The 18435-nt window shown below is 53.6% G+C and overlaps 3 protein-coding genes and 1 non-coding gene across 4 annotated transcripts; 3 read left to right on the top strand and 1 right to left on the bottom strand.

Moving 5' to 3' along the window:
- The first annotated feature begins 1004 nt into the window (after window positions 1-1004).
- Window positions 1005-10564, top strand: ARL10 (ADP ribosylation factor like GTPase 10). The gene is made up of 4 exons (XM_023617187.2): window positions 1005-1328; window positions 1953-2154; window positions 5005-5180; window positions 6912-10564. Exons 1-4 carry the CDS (start codon window positions 1146-1148, stop codon window positions 7083-7085), a joined length of 735 nt encoding a protein of 244 aa, XP_023472955.2. The 5' UTR covers window positions 1005-1145; the 3' UTR covers window positions 7086-10564.
- On the top strand, window positions 4267-4323 carry MIR1271A (microRNA mir-1271a). Its single transcript, NR_032934.1, has one exon. It is a non-coding gene; the product is annotated as a microRNA mir-1271a (primary transcript).
- A 1740-nt stretch (window positions 10565-12304) lies between the features above and the next one.
- Window positions 12305-16502, bottom strand: NOP16 (NOP16 nucleolar protein). Its single transcript, XM_023617188.2, has 5 exons — window positions 16293-16502; window positions 16094-16202; window positions 14871-14940; window positions 13282-13388; window positions 12305-12733 (listed from the first exon to the last, which is right to left on the bottom strand). The coding sequence occupies exons 1-5, from the start codon at window positions 16397-16399 to the stop codon at window positions 12590-12592; spliced, it is 537 nt and encodes a 178-aa protein (XP_023472956.1). The 5' UTR covers window positions 16400-16502; the 3' UTR covers window positions 12305-12589.
- A 173-nt stretch (window positions 16503-16675) lies between these two features.
- HIGD2A (HIG1 hypoxia inducible domain family member 2A) lies at window positions 16676-17608 on the top strand. The gene is made up of 2 exons (XM_001498719.5): window positions 16676-16829; window positions 17179-17608. The coding sequence occupies exons 1-2, from the start codon at window positions 16676-16678 to the stop codon at window positions 17343-17345; spliced, it is 321 nt and encodes a 106-aa protein (XP_001498769.1). The 3' UTR covers window positions 17346-17608.
- The last annotated feature ends 827 nt before the right edge of the window (window positions 17609-18435 follow it).

Genomic DNA, 18435 nt, shown 5'->3' with positions numbered 1-18435 from the left:
TGTTATGGCAGCCCCAGACGGCTAAGACATCTGCTAAGACCCCAACATTTAACAGTGCTAAATGGTACCCAGAGGTCAAGCAAGATAAGAACTAAGATGTTACAAATGGATTTACCAGCAAGGGGTTTGTCAGTGACCCAGGTGAGAGCAATTTCGCTGGGTGGGTGCAAGGACTAGGAAATACACAGATAGATATAGAAGTGGGGCAGAAATGGAAAGGAGAGAAAGGGGTGACCAGAGCAGGAAGCCAGTTTTCTGGAACCGGAGAGATCTGAGGATAACTCTGGGTGACTAGAAAAGAGCCCAGTGAGCACCCCCTGGTCTACAAGATGGCTTGGGGTCTGACGATAAAACACACCCATTCACCCCACAGCCCCTCACGGCTCCTCCTCTGAAGTCCCTCAGGCCCTTTCTCCTACTCCTCCTGCTGGTGCTACACTTGGAAACCTTGGCAGGCACGGAAGACAAGATAGTCAAGTCTAAACACTCTGACTCCTGGCCCTGCCTGCTTCATCACCGTGCCCAGGACCCCAAGAGAGCAGAACCCCTGGGGTCCAGGAAGCAGCCAACGGAGGGTGGAGAATAGTAAGAGTCAGGGACCTGGGTTCTAGTCTCGCCTCTGCCGCTCCATAACCCGCCACCCCATAGCCGTGTGATCCCGGCTGTCTTGCCTCAATTTCCTGCCCGAGGTCTTGAGGGATGCCCAGGAAACAGATCGCTTGATTTTGAAAGCAGGCTGCACCAATGCACTCCGGTGCGATCTGGGCCTCGCTTTTCCCCTCTCCGGGGCACTGGTCTAAGGGGTGACCGAGAAGAGCCGTGAGCTAACCCCTTGGCACACAGCAAGTGCTCGGCAGATGCCAACACCACGGCCTCCCGTCCTGTCCAGGTACAGCCTCCAGCTGCCCACCGCACCTTGCAGGGGGGCAGGGCGGTCTCTGCGCTTCGGCTGGGGCCCCCTCTCCCGCCGCCAGGGCGCGGGCGGCCTGTCGCGACAGCGGCGGTGCATTGTGGGGCTTGTAGTGCGGGCTGCGCTTGGGTGGGTGGCTGGGTGGGCGCGGCCGCGGCACTCGCTGCGGGGCCATCTTCGGTGGGCCGGCTGGCTCGGCCTGTGCAGCTTGCACCCGCGCCCTGCGCCCGGCCCGATGGCGCCTCGGCCGCTGAGCCCCTTGGTGCTGGCGCTGGGCGGCGCCGCGGCCGTGCTGGGCTCGGTGCTCTTCATCCTCTGGAAGGCCTACTTCGGCCGCGGAAGCGAGCGGCGCTGGGACCGGGGCGAGGCCTGGTGGGGCGCGGAGCCTGCCCGCCTCCCCGAGTGGGACGAGTGGGACGTGAGTGTCGCGCCAGGGTCTGCGCCTCAGCGCGCGCGCGGCCGAGGGCTGTGATCACGGCTCGGCCAGCGCCGGGAGGGCCTGGGTCTGGGCTTGGCGCCGCAGCCCGTAGGCCCCGCGCGGCGGCCGGGCAGTCGTGAGCCGTGGAACCGCGGCACGGGTGGGCGTTTGGGGGGAGGGACGCCGCCGCGGGCGCCGGAGCTCGGAGGGCGCGGCCCGGGAGCGATGTGGGGCCCGCGCTGGTCCAGCCCCGCCGCCCGGCGCCTGCGCAGTGCGCGTGGCCCGGGGGATGCCGGGAGAGGCCTCGGCCCCCTCGAGGGCCGGCGGCAGGCGTGCGGGTGTCCGTGTCGCCGTGGTTTTTGCGGGCCTGGGACGTGGGGATTGTCAGTCTGAGGAGGCAGAGGTTCCGCAAGAGGAGGGAATTTGCCCCAGGTCCCTCAGGGAAAGCCAGAGAACGGGGTTTGGGATTCAGGACTCCGAGGCGGCGCCCCTCCCACTGCACGAGCCCGTGCCTGCCTGCCCCTTGCCGGTGGAGGGCGGGGATGGGCGCTTCGATGTCTTCGGTCTTCCCTCGGGAAGGGTGGGGCGGGAGGTGCGGGCCACAGCCTGACCTGTGTCCCACAGCCCGAGGACGAGGAGGACGAGGAGCCGGCGCTGGAGGAGTTGGAGCAGCGCGAGGTGCTGGTGCTGGGGCTGGATGGCTCCGGGAAAAGCACGTTCCTGCGCGTGCTGTCTGGGAAGCCACCGCTGGAAGGCCACATCCCCACCTGGGGCTTCAACTCCGTGCGGTTGCCCACCAAGGACTTCGAGGTGGACCTGCTAGAGAGTGAGCAGACTTCCCCACAGACACCATCTCCCCGTCACCTCAGTTGCCCCAAGCCGGGGCTCTTTGCCTGGGGGTGGCTCCAAAATGCCTGTCTAAGCAGGACACGCACCTGTATGAAATCTTCCCACCCTCCCTGGGGCACAGGATACAGTCTAGACTCTGTATTCTGACCTGGAGGACCCTTCAACATCAGGCGGCTCCAACTTGGTTGCCACCTGTCTGACCCCGTGGAAGCCCACGTGCCTAGCACTGAGATACTAACAGCTCAAGTTTCCTGTATGTCAAGCACTTGACAGTCATTAGCTAATGAAATGCTCCCAACGACTCCATAAAACTGGATACGGTTATTATCCTCATTATATACATGAGGAAACTGAGACTCAGCAAGTTAAAGAACTTATGCAGGCTCACCCAGCTTGCCAGTCTGCTAATACAGACTCTCCAGCGCTAGGCTGTCAGCGTTAAGCACCATGCTCCATTGCTTGTTTCTGAAGGGCGCTTTCTTACCTGCCGCCCTTTGCTTGCACTGTTCCCTCAGTCTGGAAAGCCCTTCTTCCCTTGATAAACTGTTACTCATCCTTTAATATTTAGGTCAGACATGATCTCTCGGTGAATACTTCTCTGACCCCAAGGCGGGGTTAAGGGCTCCTCCTCTGGGCTCCCCTTCTGCTGCAGTATTTGCCACATACCAGCTTGTGTCCCTGACTACGCATCAGGGGCACAGACAGATCTGATCCAGCTAGTGCCCACCCCCTAGCAGGCACCTGGGAGAGCTTGTTGAGTGAGTCGTCCGATAGGGTGTAGGCAGCCCCCTGCCCTCAGTGTTAGGCTTCCTGGGGTCCTGGGAGAGGATGGCAGAGGGTATAGAGGGGGCAGCAGTGCTTAGCCACCTGTGTTCAGACACCGACTCAGTGAGGAGAGACAGGTGGGCTTCCTGCCAACCAGAGGACTCAGACCATAAAGACTGGGTGCGTTTAGTTAAGTGCTAGGTGGCGAGATCAGACTCTGAGGGCCTGGCTGTTGGCCTGAATGGGCCTAGTTCCTCTGGTCTCAGGCACTTGCCTGCTGGCCTGTCCTGGCTCCATCATTCCTCTCTGATTGTAGCAAACATTGATATTCACCTGGGATTCTGTCCTTTCCACAGGCTTACCTTGTCTCGTGCCGGGACACAGAAAGGTCAAATGGGGGTTCTACACTTGAGGCCCACTCTGTCTGGCAGACAACACCCCCCTTCCCCAACCCTGGGAGAAGGGGTTTGGTATTTTTATGTTACCCAAAACCAGTAACAATCCAGGCTCAGTAGGGTCACTCAGCCAGGATTCAAACCCACCTCTCCCATCGAGTGCAGGGGCTTTCCCCTCCCACAGCACTCACCTGGCTGTGGTCTGCTACAATGCCTGGCCTGGGGTGCAGCTGAGAATGGGCCCTTTGTGGATCTTTGATGACTCTTCCCTTCCCCCCACCTCTTAGTCCGTTTTATTAGGTAGTTCTGTCAGCTTTATCCTCCAGTAAATTGTGTCTGTCCACTTCTTGCCAGCTCCACCCACTGCCTGCCTGGTCCAAGCCTCCATCATCTCTCAGTACTGCAGCAGCCTCCTCACTGGTCTTGCTTCCACTTCTGTCCCCAGTGTCAGTCATCGGTATCTTTCAGGAACCCACGTGAGATCATGTCACTCCTTAAAGGGCTCCCCACAGCCTCACTGTGGCCATACGGGCCCTGTGTGGTCCAGCCCTGGGGAGCCTTGCCAGTCCTGGCTTCCTCCTCTCTCTCTCTGGCAGTGCCTCAGCCACCCTGGCCACCTTCTGTTTCTCAAACACATCGAGCTTGCTCTTCCCTCTCCTGTGATGCTTTCTCTGCCTTTTCCCATGGCTGGCCCCTTCTCATCATCCCGGACTCAGCTCATATGCCATCTCCTTGGGGAGAACTTCCAGACCACCCAATCCAAAGCCACACCCCCTCCCCCCCGCCAGCCACTTTCATTTTTTCTGTTTTATTTCCTTCCTTTCTGAAATGTGTTTATGTGTTATTGCTGTGTCCATCATAGTTACAGAGGGAGCTCCTTGAGAGCAGGGTCCCTGCCTGCCTCTGTATCCCCAGCACCCAGGTCAGCGCTTGGCACCTCGTAAGCACTCAGTAAATACTTGTTGAGTGCCTGCTGTGTGCCAGGCATTGTGCTGAGGGCTTTGGGGGGATCCAGAGGTAAACAGCTCTAACTCTCAAAGAGCTTAGAGCTTACAAGTGTCAAAGTATCACCAGAAACACTAGGATGCAGGGTGACCAATGGGGACTGTGCAGAGGAACAGGAAGGCCACCCCACTTGGGCATCCTACATGGGCAGCCATGTGGTGGTAGGATTGAATATGGCATTTCCAAGGAAAGAAAATGGGGTGACCAGACTGAACAAGAGAGACCGAACGGAGAAGGGCTCTGCACAGGCAGGGTAGGGAGTCCTGGCTCATGACCACAGCCCCACTGACCCGGGACGAAGCTAGGAGTTGGCAGGAGGCAAGGCAGCCCAGGAGAAAGAATTGGAGAGTACTATTTATAGTGCACCTGCCTTACACCACTCCTCTGAAAGGTGTGTTGCATGTGGTACCTTTGGCTTTGTTGCAGCCTGTTAGATGAATCCAGTGAGGAGGAGACTGATGCTCTAAGGTAGCGACTTGCCCAGGGAGACCCAGCCTCAGAGATAGAACTAAACCCAGGTCTAAGTGGCTCTGGAACTTGTGGTCTTTTCCTTGCCCTTGGCTGCTGGAGCCCTGGCATGCTGAAAGTGGGGTGGGGTTGGGGCTATGTATAGAGAGCCAGGGCCCAGGGAGGCTCTGAGCTGGCCCCTGGCCTCTTCTCAGTCGGTGGCAGCCAGAACCTGCGCTTCTACTGGAAGGAGTTTGTGAATGAAGTGGACGTGCTGGTGTTCATGGTGGACTCGGCTGACCGGCTGCGGCTGCCCTGGGCCAGGCAGGAGCTGCACAAGCTGCTAGACAAGGACCCTGACCTGCCTGTCGTCGTGGTGGCCAACAAGCAGGTGAGGGACGCGGGAGGCTGGCTTAGGCCAGTGGAGCTGGACCCAGATACCTGGGCAGGGGCAGGGAGCACTGGAGAGGGATTCCGGCCCAGGCCCAGGACCTGGAGCGCTTGGTCACCTCTTCTACCTGTGCTCTTCCCTCCTCTCTAATCCTCATTCTCTGTCTTCCCCTTTGCCTCCCTGTCATCTGTCATCCTGGAGAAATGAGAAAAATATTAAGTATCCACTGTATGCCAGGTGTGGTTTTGAATGACATTTTATATTCTACTTCTGTTGACCCTCCAAGGTATGGGATATTACTCCCATTTTATAGACGACGAATCTGAAACTTGGAGAGATTTTGTCGTCTCCCCAAGGTTGACCACCTTGAAAATAGTGGAATTGGGATCTGTGACTCCAAAACCCTCGTCTTTTCCACTCTGCTATGTCTTTGTGACTTCTGGCTCTAGATCAGAGAGCTAAAGCTGGGAAGTGATGAGAAGTTGGGCAGATTAAATAATAGTAATAATTAACATTTTTGTTTGCTTACAGTGTGCCAGGCACAATGCCAAGCACCTGACAATCATGACCTCGCTTCAGTCCTACAGAAACCCCATGATAGGCCTCGCTGTTATTCCTAAATGCCCAAAGTTTCAGCTGCTATGTGGCAAAACCAGGACTTGAACTCAGATCTTCCTCAAAGTTCCTGCTCTTAACCAGTGCACTGTACCTATATACCCTATACCTATACCTCTCCTGGGTGCCAGAGAGGTGTCTTGGGCCCAGCAGCCCTCGGCATCACAGACCTAAGGTGCCACCCTCAATACCAGGTGAAACTCTGCCACAGTACAGAGACCTGTCATATTTCCTGTGACCTGTGCCCATGTCCCTGAGAGCCATGGGACATGTTCCAACCGGCTTGGAGAGAGGCTGTATGTCTTTGACCTCAGATTCCCTCTGCCTATCAGGAAGTACTTGACAATCATTTATAAATGGGTGACCATATGTCCTGGGCTGCTTGAGACAGCCCCCATTGATGCCTATTGCATAATTATTTGGACAATGAATTACATCATCCTATTTATAAACTATAATTTATAGCAGTTTTGATTCTGCTGGAGACAACACGTAAGGTCCCAGCATTCTATGAATTGTTCCAAGAAGAAACATTTTCATCTTGGGCTAGAGTTGACATTAAAATGTACCCTCACCAGCCATGCTCTGTAGTGGCCTCTTTTCCTTGTCCAGTGTCTGGTTGTCTGGGGGAGGTCAGGCCAGTGTCTGGAAGTGACCCTGCTGTAAGCTGTCTCTTCTCTTGAGTTTAGGAAACTGAGCTAGGATTCCTATTAGGGTCATAAGCTTGGTCTTCAAACCAACCTGAGTTTGAAACCTGGCTCTGCCACTTAGCGCTGTTTCCTTGGCTAAATGACTTTACCTCCCTAAGCCAGTTTCCTCCTCTGTTCAGTGTAGACCATGAGAATTAAATAAGACTAAGTGCCTGTCACCAGGCCTCACGTAGAGGAGTACTGTTTCTTACTACACTAGCTGATGGTGGGATGAAAGAGGTGGTACAAAGCAGAGTCAGAGATGAGGAAGAGGGTATAGACCAAGGGGCCCAGAGGCCGCTTCTGGGAACTTAGACCCCAGTGTTCCCGAGGGTAGCCGAAGAGCAGTTTATTTCATGGATGGCAAGGGTCAGTGTTGGGAAGCACTGTCGGCTCTGTTCTGACTGGCTTCTCTGTTTCACCCCAGGACCTGAGTGAGGCCATGAGTATGGTGGAGCTGCAGCAGGAGCTGGGCCTGCAGGCTATCGATAGCCAGAGGGAGGTTTTCCTCGTGGCAGCCAGCATTGCTCCTGCGGGACCCGGCTTTGAAGACCCTGGCAGCGTGCAAATCTGGAAACTGCTCTTGGAGCTTCTCTCCTAGGCTGGTGCCCACCTGCTCACTGCCTGGCCCTGGAACCCGAGTGCTGCTGCTCCTGCTTCTTCACTGCCAGCCTGGGCCTGGGGCAGGAGTCACGTGGCAGCACGTCCCCTCTCCCCTCCTTGCCCTCTCAAGAGCAGGGCCTGGGCAAGGCCAAGAACCGCACAGAAGCCTTCCTGGTGAGGAGGCAGAGGGCGGGAGAGGATAGTGCCTGGCTCACTCAGGGCTGGAAGTGGACGTGGCTTTCACCAGTGGCACCCTCCTTCCCTGACCTGTGCTGTGAGATGCTCGGTGGGCTCAGTTCTCCCCTCCCTGCAGGTCGCGGTGGTTGAGGACCAGGATAGGCGTCAGAAGTAGTCTTTGCCTAGACAGGTCCCTCCTGGTGACTTCACGCCCCTCTCATGCAGGCAGGTTCTGAGCAGTAAGCAGCGAGCCCCAGCTCCCAGTCCTGCATTGTCCTCCAGCCCCAGCTCTGCCCAGCTGGCTCATGGCCTAGTGCAATCTCTGCCTCTCTGGCCCCGGGAGATGATTTTTTAAAAGGAGGTGATTTCTGTGTTTTTTTCTAACTTGGAGATTCATTTCCCAGCCATGAAGATGAGTGCTAGGATGAACCTGGACATCCTTTCTGAAACCTCCCTGCCTCCCGCTAAGCCAAAGCCTGACCCGCCAGCCTCTCCTGACCACAGAAGTGGTATTCACCCCTAGTCAGAACAACTGAGGGCTTTCCCCCGCGATTTGGAGACAGAAGCTGCTGTTCTTGTACTAACTGTGCCAATGCCCATGTTTACAATAAGTCTGGGGAGGGAAGGAGCCGGTGGCACTGGGAAGAAGACCATCACCCCGAGCTGGGCATTGGCCTCAGAAGTGCATTTTAGTTATTTATTTATTTATAAAAGGAACAGGCCAGAGTTTTAGGCTCTGTTTCTAGGTGCTGTTATCAAAACCCCAGATGACTGTCATTGAAAATTTGGATCTTTTCGGAGACTAGCTGGAATCATGAATGAAATGGGATGACCTACATGTGTCAGTGGAGACAAGGCTCTAGGGTCCCCCACCCTTTGTGGCTGTGATTAATGTCATGATGCTTCCCCGTGATCCACATGAACTTAAAACCCCAGCCCTCGGCCCAGTGTGTCAAAGGGACACAAACCTCTCTGTGTTGGTTACAAATGACTGGAAGAGGAAATTTCAATCATGTAAATCCAGGTACAAAGAAATGGCAGTTAGCACACCAGCCAACGGGCGGTCTGGGGTACGTCACTCAGCCTTTCTAAAGCTGTTGGTTCCCCAGCTAAAGCAAAGTTGGGCAGGATTGCTGATGTTCTCTCCAGCGCATAGTCCCTGATTCTCCTGTGTCAGCGACCAGCCAGTTTAAGGACTGTCTCTCTAGTGACACTTCTCTTTAGTGCAGGCAAAAGAAGGAGCCTTTTGTTTGTCAGGGGCCACCGAATAATCAACAGCTACAAAGGGAGTTTAGAGGAGATGTCCAGCTCAGTTTGCTTTTTCACTGAGAGCAGAGATTACGTGCCTTCGTTTCATTCCACATTTACTCAGTGTGCTTCAGTTCCATGCTCTGGCTGGTGCGAGAAGAGGCATAGGGAAGAAAGTGGGGCAGGAAGCTCCCGGAGTCCAGAAGTGAGCGGGATAATTGGAAGAGGAGTCTGCTGGGCTCTGAGCTGTGGGTGTATCAGAATAGATTCACTTTCTTTGAAATTCTCACTTTCTGCATTAAGTGATCTGTCTGCTTTTATTTTAATTATTTAAGGAATGCCTTGGGTTTTAGAGTAGACTGAAATTTTGCTGACAGCTCTTCATTTTGCCACTGGAAGGCTGAGAAACTGTCCTGTGTTCTCTGAACCCCACCTTGTTCTCCAGTGCTGGAAAGTTACCTGTGGAAGCAGCAGGGGTGAGGGGACTGTGTTCTTCTAATTCAGTTCTGCCCTTGGTCTAATGAGTATCATTATGCAGTACAGTTTTTAACGTCTCCACTTGGGGGAGGTGAACTTGAATAAAGAGGTTAACTGTGTCTACTCGAGCTACTTTTAAAGACCACTCAGAACCGACAGGTCCCAGTGGCACCCCAGGAGACACACACCGCTGAAGGGCACTGAAGGTCCAGAGTGCCACCACTCTGATACTTGGACAGAATACGGACGTTCTACTGGTCTGCAGGTTTGCCCCACCACATGTGTGGCTGACAGCTGCACTCCTCCGGTGGGGCTGCTGGCCTTTCCTCCAGGCAGAGTGCCAAACAGTGCTCATCTGCTCTGGTTTCTACCAGGCCCAGGCTGGGCGAAGTGGGGGAACAGCCTTTCTTAAAAACAGCTAACTGCCTGGCCTTGTGGTGCTCTTACCCAGTTGCTGCTGAATGTGACTTTCTGATTCAGGAGCCCAGATAACTGCCTTTGGGAACCAGCGGTGACCTGGAGCTCTTCACCTCAAAGCGAGGTTCCTGAGGTAGCCTGGGGTGACCCTGTTTTCCCCCACTGCCCTGACTCTACAGCTCCAACCTACCTGAGCTTGGGAACGGGCAGTGTTGTCTGGGCAGCTCTCATATTCTAATGAAGAAGGCAGAGGGAAGGCTCTGGATCTGAGAGCAGGTGGGCATCGCAGTGCCCACTCTTCTCGTGGAAGGGAAGCCTCTGCTGCTTCTTGCCTGTTGAACCTATGCCTGGATCACTCGCCCTGGCACTGAGGCCTTCTGTTCTTACGAGTTATTTAAATGAAACCATGGCTTCTGATTTCCCATTCTCCGGCCTGTTGCCAAACCTTTGAGGAGAGGCCAGCCTGGCCCAGAGCTTGGACATGTGGATGGTCTGGGCAAGAGGGCTGTTGAGGCTGCTGGGACCACCTTGGACTGGCTGCTGATCCTAGGAAGCCTCCTCTGGCACCTCTTAGTGCCCGGAGCTGCTCGTCGTAAGCTTGCACTAATGCAGTGCTAGCCAGCTGTGAGGACTGGGGAGTGGGGGAAGTCGGTCCCTCACGGCCTCTCGGTCCTCCAGAGAGCTGCGGATGAAAATCTCATGACTCTGGCCCACCTGCCTAAATGAAACACCAGATTGTCCAAAAAACATTTCCACTTGCCTTTGGAAAACATGCTCTTATGCCAGTGTAGTAGCAACTGCCAGCATTTCTAACCAGCTGCTGAAACGCTCCATCCTTGCACAGCTGCCCCAGACCTCAGACGTGGGATAGTCTGAGCAGCCTGCCTCGCGTCTGCTGTCTGCTCACACATCCTCAGGTCCTGTCCAGTAGCTATGAAAAGGAGAACCTCCAGCTTTTCCTCGTCTGCTGCCTTCAGGAGATGGGCCCATTCAGGGACAAGGTGAGGATTCCCATCAGATCTGGAAGTAAAGGGGGCTTGCGGTCCCAGCCCGTGCCCTGCAGACCCAGGCCCACAGGGTCGCCAAGGACAAAGGGCACAAAATGGAGTATTGGCAGTTGTTTGAGGTACACAATAAATGCCAAAATAAATGCTCGGATGTGGTTTCGTTTGAATTCTGATTTTGAGGAGTATGTGCGGGTGCTTACAGTCGCAGTGAGGGGCAGCTGTGGAGGGCGGTCCCGGAACACTTCCCGTGACAGTCTGTCAGACAGCAAGGCCCAGTCCCCTGGCCCTTCAGCCCACATCGGGGTGGAGTGGTAAGGAACATCAGCTTTGGCCTAACTCAGTACCTTTTGGGAGGTATCCAAACTCTTCTCCCACTCTTTGGGAGGACTTCTAGCTGATGGGGTCAGAGCTAAGGCGTGGAAATGGGAGCAAGAACGTCTTCTGACGGTCTCCAGGCCAGAGCCAGGATGGAGGCCACAGGGCCATGCAGTCAGCCGTTCCACAAGCATTCCCCCAGCACTTGCCTGGGGCTGGACTCTGGATTCCCAGGCAAGGTCCCCACTCAAGCCCAGTCTGAGAGGGGGTGTCAAGCAGATTAAAAGGCCATTATGACTGATAGGAAGTGCTACAGCCAAGTCTGGGGTGTGGGGACTACAAGACATGTAAACAGCCTGGGGGCAGGGAATAGTGGTAAGGCAGCCTTCCTAAAATTGGCACCTGAACTAAGGGGCCAGCCTGGTCAAAGACCTGAATTTGGGATGTTGCGAAGGAGAGAAGCTATGAGGCCAAAGAACGAAGGCCCTCAGGAGCTCTGCGGCAGACTACATCCTGACGTCTGTGCTCGCAGGGCTTAGTGGCCAGTCTCTGCTGGAGTCTCAGCAGGCTGGTCCACCAGGGGAGGACTTCCGGGAGCTTCACAGCATGTCCAGTTTCCAGCCGGCCTCAATGGTGTGGGAAGGATGGGCTTCCTCTGGGGCCAGAGGCCAGGGCAGTGAGCGAAAGCTAGGTTTACTTGTTGACAGACTTGACTTCCAACCCATTAACAGCTCCCAAGCCTCAGTTTCCTTACCTGTAAGATGAGGATAAAACCACACACCTACAAGGTTTTATGTGAAATAATCTATGTAAAAACACTAAGCCTTTCTTTTCAAGAGCAGTGACAAGACATATTTTAGGTGCTACTAGAAGTCAGGAACAAGAGAGTTTTTGTATTATTAATAGTTGAGGATAAAGTATCAAAACTTAAGAAAATACCCAATGCCCACTGCACACCCTGCCTGTGACCCTGCTACTGAACAGTCGTCACCGCCTCCTCACATGCCACCAAATCAGGCAGGCCTGGCCCCAGAGAATGGCCGGGCAGTGTGCAGCCCAGGGCTTGGCACACAGTAGCGTGGCATTTAGCAGTCCACTGGACAGTCTCAGAAAGCAGATTTGGGGGCCTCGGGCTCCGTTCAGGGCAAGGCCAACACAAGCAACCTGAAGACGAGCAGCGAGGGCAGCTCACTTGAAGGCAGACCAGGAGGCAGCCGTACAGCTCCTTACCCTCTGCCACTCAAGCCACGGCTGGCCTTAGGCTAGGGCCATGGAGAACCAGTCCAGCAGCCTCCAGCCTAGGGGTGGGGCTAGCACTGGCAAGGCAGGCCCCTTCCAAGCAGCCCAGGGTTCCCGGCCGGCTTCCGTAGATGGGTTCATGGAACTGCTATGCAGGAAACCAAGGCAGAGGGGAAAGGAACCAGAACGGGAAAAGAGGAGGGAAGCTCCATGCAGGGCACGGGAATGTGGCCCATCGAGGGCTGGACGGCTTCCCTGACCCGGCTGCGTTAGCTGGTTTTTGAGGGGCAGCACCAGTGCTTGGCTGGGAGGGGCAAATAACAAAACCATCAAGAAGTACAATAGCTTTGTTTTATTATGTACAGACTACATTCAAACAAACCAGCCACTCTGGGAACAGCAGGTGCTAGATTTTCCCAGAGCCCTCAGAATGTAAACTGGAGCCTCTGGGAGACAGTTCCTTCCCCAGAGAGGGGAGTATGAGAGTGTGTGTGTATACGCTTTTGATTCCATGAGGTTTGGCCAGCCTCATCTGTAGCCACACACCCCTCCTTGCCTTAAACCCTGGCTCCAGCTTCTCTGGTCCAGGAGGAGGCCTCAGCCTGGGGCAGGCGTAAACCAGTCATTCAACCTCCATCTTATTCTTCTGCAAAGAATCGACAAAGGCTTGCCACTCTGCTGGGTAAAAACGTTTATAGACGTTGATCTTATTCCGAATCTGTTTTGGGGTATCTTGATAGTAATTCTTCTCATCCCGGGCCATAGCCTAAGGAAGGAGAAGGGTCACTTGAGGAGGGTTGGACAGGCAACGGTACCAATCCTAGCTTTGCCTGAGTTGGGCAAGCCACTTCCAGTCCCTGAGGTTCAGATTCCTCACTTCAAAAGCCCTGGAGTATGTGGGGAAATGGATGCAAATGCCCTCAGGGAGCAGGCAGGAGCTGGGGCCAGCTGAGCAGCTCACGCTCCATCCTCAGCCAAGTGATCCTACCTGGGCGCAGCGTAGCCAGATCGTCGAATTTTAAGAGAAGCCAACAATATGGACTTTTATTCGAAACTTCCCATAATTAAAACGGCAACTAGTTCAAGTTCTTTAAAAATACCAAGCAAGCAAAACAACATCTGTGAGCAGACAGGAACCACAGGCCTCACAGTCTATGCCAGCTGTAAGCATTCTGTCAATGGCATCCATTTCCTAATCTTCCTTTCCTCCCTTTGTTTCCACTCAGTCTCAGGAAACAAGCTCTAGGCAAGCAGATCAGACCCCGAATGGTCCCGGGTACCTTCCCAATGGGCGTGCCAGGCCTGGCCACTCACCTTATAGTCCTCCCCGTGGTTCTCCACCATGTAGCGCACATAGTCAATAAGGTCCCGAGACAGTGTATTTCCTTTCTTTTCTGGGAGGCTGGCTTCTGCCTCCAGGTCTGGGGTGAGAGAAGCCAGGAGACAGGAAATGAGGCTTTGCTTTCTGCACTATGTGAGCTGCCCAGTCACCCCTTCGCCCAATCCCAAGCCACAAGAGTTGCTACACCAGCCATGTGATGGGCTTTGCCTCTCCATACTCAAATTCAGTGCTAGAACCTTCCTTTTCAGCTCCTCAGATCCCAGGCTCTGCCTATGACACAAGCATGTGGCAACTACCTGAAAGGCAAGGCATCTCTCATTGGCCTCAGATGAGTCAAAGGAAGGCACCAAACAAATCATCTATTTAGCGCCAGAGCCTGGGGAGAGAGATGAAGATACACTGCCTGCCCACAGGGCAGGGCTCCCTTCCAGCTCTAAAACTCTCTGAGAACCTCTTTTCTAGAGGTGTTACAAGAAGTAAAATGGAAAGGCCTAAATAAAATGAGAACTGGAGCTGCAGGAAGTAGGGCCTGAGCCTGGGGCCAAGCACCTCTCTGCTCTGTGTGAGGGGAAGAGCCAAGCTGTGGAGGCAATAATGGCTTCACTTTCAAACAGCTGGGAAATACTCCCCACTTCTCATCTATGAAGGGAGGAAAATAGCTCACAGAAACGAGGTAGTCAAAATTATCCAAATATATGCTGAAATTGTTGATAGTCAAAATTACCTCTGACGTGGTTGCCAGGGGCTGGGGGAGGGGAACGGGGAGTTGCTGTTTAGCAGTTTGTTTTGAAGACGAAAAGTTCTGGAGATCTGTTGCACGACAATGTGAATATACTTAATACTACTGAGCTATACATTTTAAAATGACGAAGATGGTAAATTTTATGTAATGTGTTTTTTACCACAGTTTACAATTTTAAAAATTAAAAGTAAAACTTTCAAAAATTAGCTCTGACTACAGTAAGTACACATGATTTTGTATGCAATCTTGTGCAGTAATTCTTGTGAGAATCCCTGAGACAGACTAAAGACAGGACTCAAGGAATGCTGGATCAAATGTCTGGCCATTCAAATCCTTTAACCTGCAGGAGAACTGTTAAAAATCTCAGACAGGTAGGAGGAAAGACGGGTGGAGAATTCCAGAGTATTCCTGCTTCCCTGCAAAATGTACTCTCTTCTATTTTAATATTCAGTCTCTATAGCCTTAATATACATGAAATTGATTTGTCATTGGTAAGATTAAATGAGATGCTGAAATCCCTGAAATTCTGCTCTTCCTTAAATTCATGAGAAGCTAAACGCGTGCCTGAGACTTAACGGTTTCTTTTCTATCCTCTCAGGCACCTGGCTACATCCTTCCTGAACATCTCTGACCTCACTTCACACACCTGGAGTTTAGCCAGTAGACTGAAAATGTCCCAGCCAGGGACACAGTCCTAACTCTGTGAGCCCTGGACCAGCTCACTTCTCCCCTCTGAACCTCAGCCTCTCCATCTGTAAAATGAGGACATCCGAGGGCCCTTTCCAAGCCCTGACCTAGAGGAATGTGACCAGCACCCACCATTTAGTACATAGGGCTTCCGCACCAGCTCCTTAGGCCTCTCTTCTACGTCCACCTCCATGGCCTTCACCTGCAGAGAACAGAGCCTTGAGACCACTAGACAAAGGAAGGATCCTGGATGAGGGAACACTCAAGAGGCTCCTGCCCATCCCAACACAATGGCACTACCCTTAAGAATCCCTATACAGGGTCAGGCAGGAATAGCTGACATGGAGAACAAATGCCCTGGAAGCTCATGGTTTCCAAAAGAGACTCAAGCAAGCAATTCATTTTTCTGAGCTTATCTACAAATGAGGATAATACCCCTTGCCTGCTCCACTTTGTTGTGTGATAATCGAATGAAACAATACACATGAAAAGTGTTTTATAACTTACAAGGGGAAGATGTCAGATTTCTTCTCTATGGGGAGGAGCAACCTGACAGTGCTTGGCTGTAGCTTGACATTTATTCAAGAAACGGAAGTGCCATTTTCCTCTGGCATGAGGGATAAAAAGAAACTTGCCAAAGGCAATGGGACAAATTCAATCAGCAAACCCATTCATTAGTTAACCATCTATAGAGCCCTAGTCACACCCTAAGCACCCCTGGGGATTTAGCAGTGAACAAAACACAAAGTCCTCATCCCCAAGGAGATTATGTTGGGGGAAAGAGGCACAGACAATAAACAAATAAACCAATAAATACATAATACACCGTCAGGTATTTACAAGTGCTATGAACTAAAATAAAGCAGGGAAGAAGTTATTGAGTGAAAAAGGGTGCTATTTTTGAAAGGGTGGTCCAGAAAGAATTACTCTGGAGAAACTAGCCCTGGGGAAACCTCACACCAGGGATGACTGGATGACTGGGGGAAGGTGTAAGGAACAGTCAGAAAAGATCCCAAACTCTGGGGAGCCCTTATTAGAAGGTAAAGGGCAGAAAAAAATAAATTCTGGATAATTCCATTGAGAGGCCAATGGACCCAAATAGGTTAATTTCAGAGTAAAAGAAATGAGTGGAGAAGGAAAGGGGAAACTCCAATCCAGGTGCGGTGTGCGCTGGGGAGGCAGCATGAGGTCGAAAAGGGACCCTCAACCATAAGGTGGGCTGGGCGAACTGGCTGTGGGGAGGTCGCAAATCCAAGAAGGGAGTGAGGGAAGTAAAGAACAGGATTCAGTTCTGAAACCCAGCCAAACATGGCGGGAGGAGGGGAGCAAGAGCCGGGACCCTACCATGTCAGTACCTTTCTCTTACGCAGGGGCACTGCCTTGTTGGGGTCCATGGCCAACCCCATCTCGGCCAGGTTCTGCCGCACCGATTTGGCGTGGTCCCAGGCATGTCGGATGTGGGAGCTACATGCAAAGAGAAGGAGATCGCGGAACAGTCAACTCGCCGGCCGTCCCGGCCGAGGCCCCCTGCCTCCGGAACCCCGGCCCCCTCACCACTCGATCCGCGGCGCTGCCTTCCGTCGAGCATTCCGGTTCAGACGCTTCCGGTTAACATTGTAACCGAACTTCTGCCTCCGGGTCTTCCCCTTAGCCTTGGGCATAGCGCGGACCACCACACAGACAGCTCAGACTTGGCGTCTCTCAACACCTCGCGCAGCAGACTCCTTCCGGCCGGTGCTCGCATGGCTTCGCAGGCTTTTTGGGAAATGTAGTTCTCCCAGTAGCGACAGCTCGCTGATTACTACGACTCCCAGAATGCAGTGGGCGGTTGCGCCTGCGTATAACGCCCAGCAGATTCGTTTACCCCGCCCCTTTCACGACCTCATCGGGAGGCGGAGTTCAGCGTCCCTACTTTCTCCTACAGCTTTATCCTGGCCATGGGGACGACTGGCCCTGTGACTCCGGAGGCACCCTTTGAACCATCGAAGCCCCCAGTCATTGAAGGCTTTAGCCCCAGTGTCTACAGCACTCCAGAAAGCTTCAAGGAAAAGTTCCTTCGCAAGACCCGCGAGAACCCAATGGTACCCATAGGTAAGCTCGCGCTGTAGGAACTGTAGACAGAGAGGACCGTGCTGTTGGGGAAATGAATTAGGGGAGGACCGGGGGCGCAGGGGGATCGGAATGAGAATGAACCAGAGATGTGGCGAAGGGGCCGGGCGGGGAGGGTGAACCTGATTGGAGCAGGAGCAGGGCGGGATCGGGGGCCTGGGATGGAGCGGACTCTTAACTCCTAGGTCCCTGCCTCGACCAACCCCTCCCACCCGTCCGTCCTCCCCTCAGCTGCGGTCAGAGATCTTGAGCCTGGGGAAGGGAGACCCAAAGAGGGGAGGGGCCCCCACGGCCAGGCTCCCACTCCCCACCTGCTTTGTGCCCTCCTCAGGCTGCCTGGGCACTGCGGCCGCCCTCACCTATGGCCTCTACTGCTTCCACCGGGGTCAGAGCCAGCGCTCCCAGTTCATGATGCGCACCCGGATCGCCGCCCAGGGCTTCACGGTCGCAGCCATCTTGCTGGGTCTGGCTGCGTCCGCTATGAAGTCTCGACCCTGAGCCCGCGGCTTGGCCTTGAAAGCTCCGGGGGGATCATTCCCAGCCCCGGGAGCAACCACCGGTCCTGCCGCCGAACTTACTCCTTCAGCTCCCCTGACAAGCGCCTGAGTCGGTGGGGGAGGAAGTGGCCAACCCGTGTAACCGACACATTTTTTCAGGACTTTCAGGTTCGGTTCAGTTTGGGTGTTGCGTACTTCTATTTGTGCCGCACCTTCTCCCCTCCCTACTTAATAAACTGATCCACTTGTGGTTTGATGAGTGCATTCTCAGTCTCATCCTCGAAGTTTTTGGTCTTTGGTTTTAGGAGGAAACACGCTAAAGACTGCAGGGGCCTTTAGAAATCATACAGTCTAATGATTCCCAAACTTTTTTGGGAAGTCGCTTGGGGCACTTGTTAAAAGTAGAGATTCCCTAGGGTGATGCTATTTGGAAAAAACTGATCTTTCCAGCAATTTTCAAACTTTCAGTAGGAAAACCTTCCTTCATGAGCCTGCCGGGGTCCTGTCAGAGGCAGGAGGCCATGCCCTCCACTGTGTTTCTGCTCCTCGCCCCACTCCCACCTCCTCGGAGCACCTAAGATTCCACCAATTGTGACCATCCCGGTTTGGTTCCTGATCCATCTTACAGAACAGGAAACTGAGGCTCGAAGAAGCAGCCTGGTGTAATGGAAAGAACATAGTCACAAAGCTTGCCAGTGGTTTGTGTACCTAGTGTTTTAGGGTTAAGGAAGAAAGGAGGCTGGGGACCTGAGCAAATTCTAGAAGAGAAGCAACCTGTGAGTTTCTCCTTCGTGTAAAGTCTCAAACAGGTGTTCCTGTCTGTGTTCAGCTCTAAAGTGTTGAGGTTCCTTCCATGTGTTACTCCATCAGTTTCAACACAAGCTGCAAGCCCTCACAAGGGAAAAGAGTAAAGAAGACATGCCCACATCTTGACCCTCTGACAGTCTAAATTTCTAAGTGCAGGAGTGTATGACTAGGGCCAGCCAAGTATCTTGCCTCACCGTGGTCTCTGTAAGGTGGAGATTTCAAATGTAGAGCAGTACATTGTAGTGACTGACCCTTGACCTCAGGATTCAGGGAACAGATGTGGA

The sequence above is a fragment of the Equus caballus genome, chromosome 14 (assembly GCF_041296265.1).
Source record: "Equus caballus isolate H_3958 breed thoroughbred chromosome 14, TB-T2T, whole genome shotgun sequence".
Classification (NCBI taxonomy): Eukaryota; Metazoa; Chordata; class Mammalia; order Perissodactyla; family Equidae; genus Equus; species Equus caballus.
Note: the sequence above shows the minus strand (reverse complement) of the source record. Positions and strands in the feature narration are given on the sequence as shown.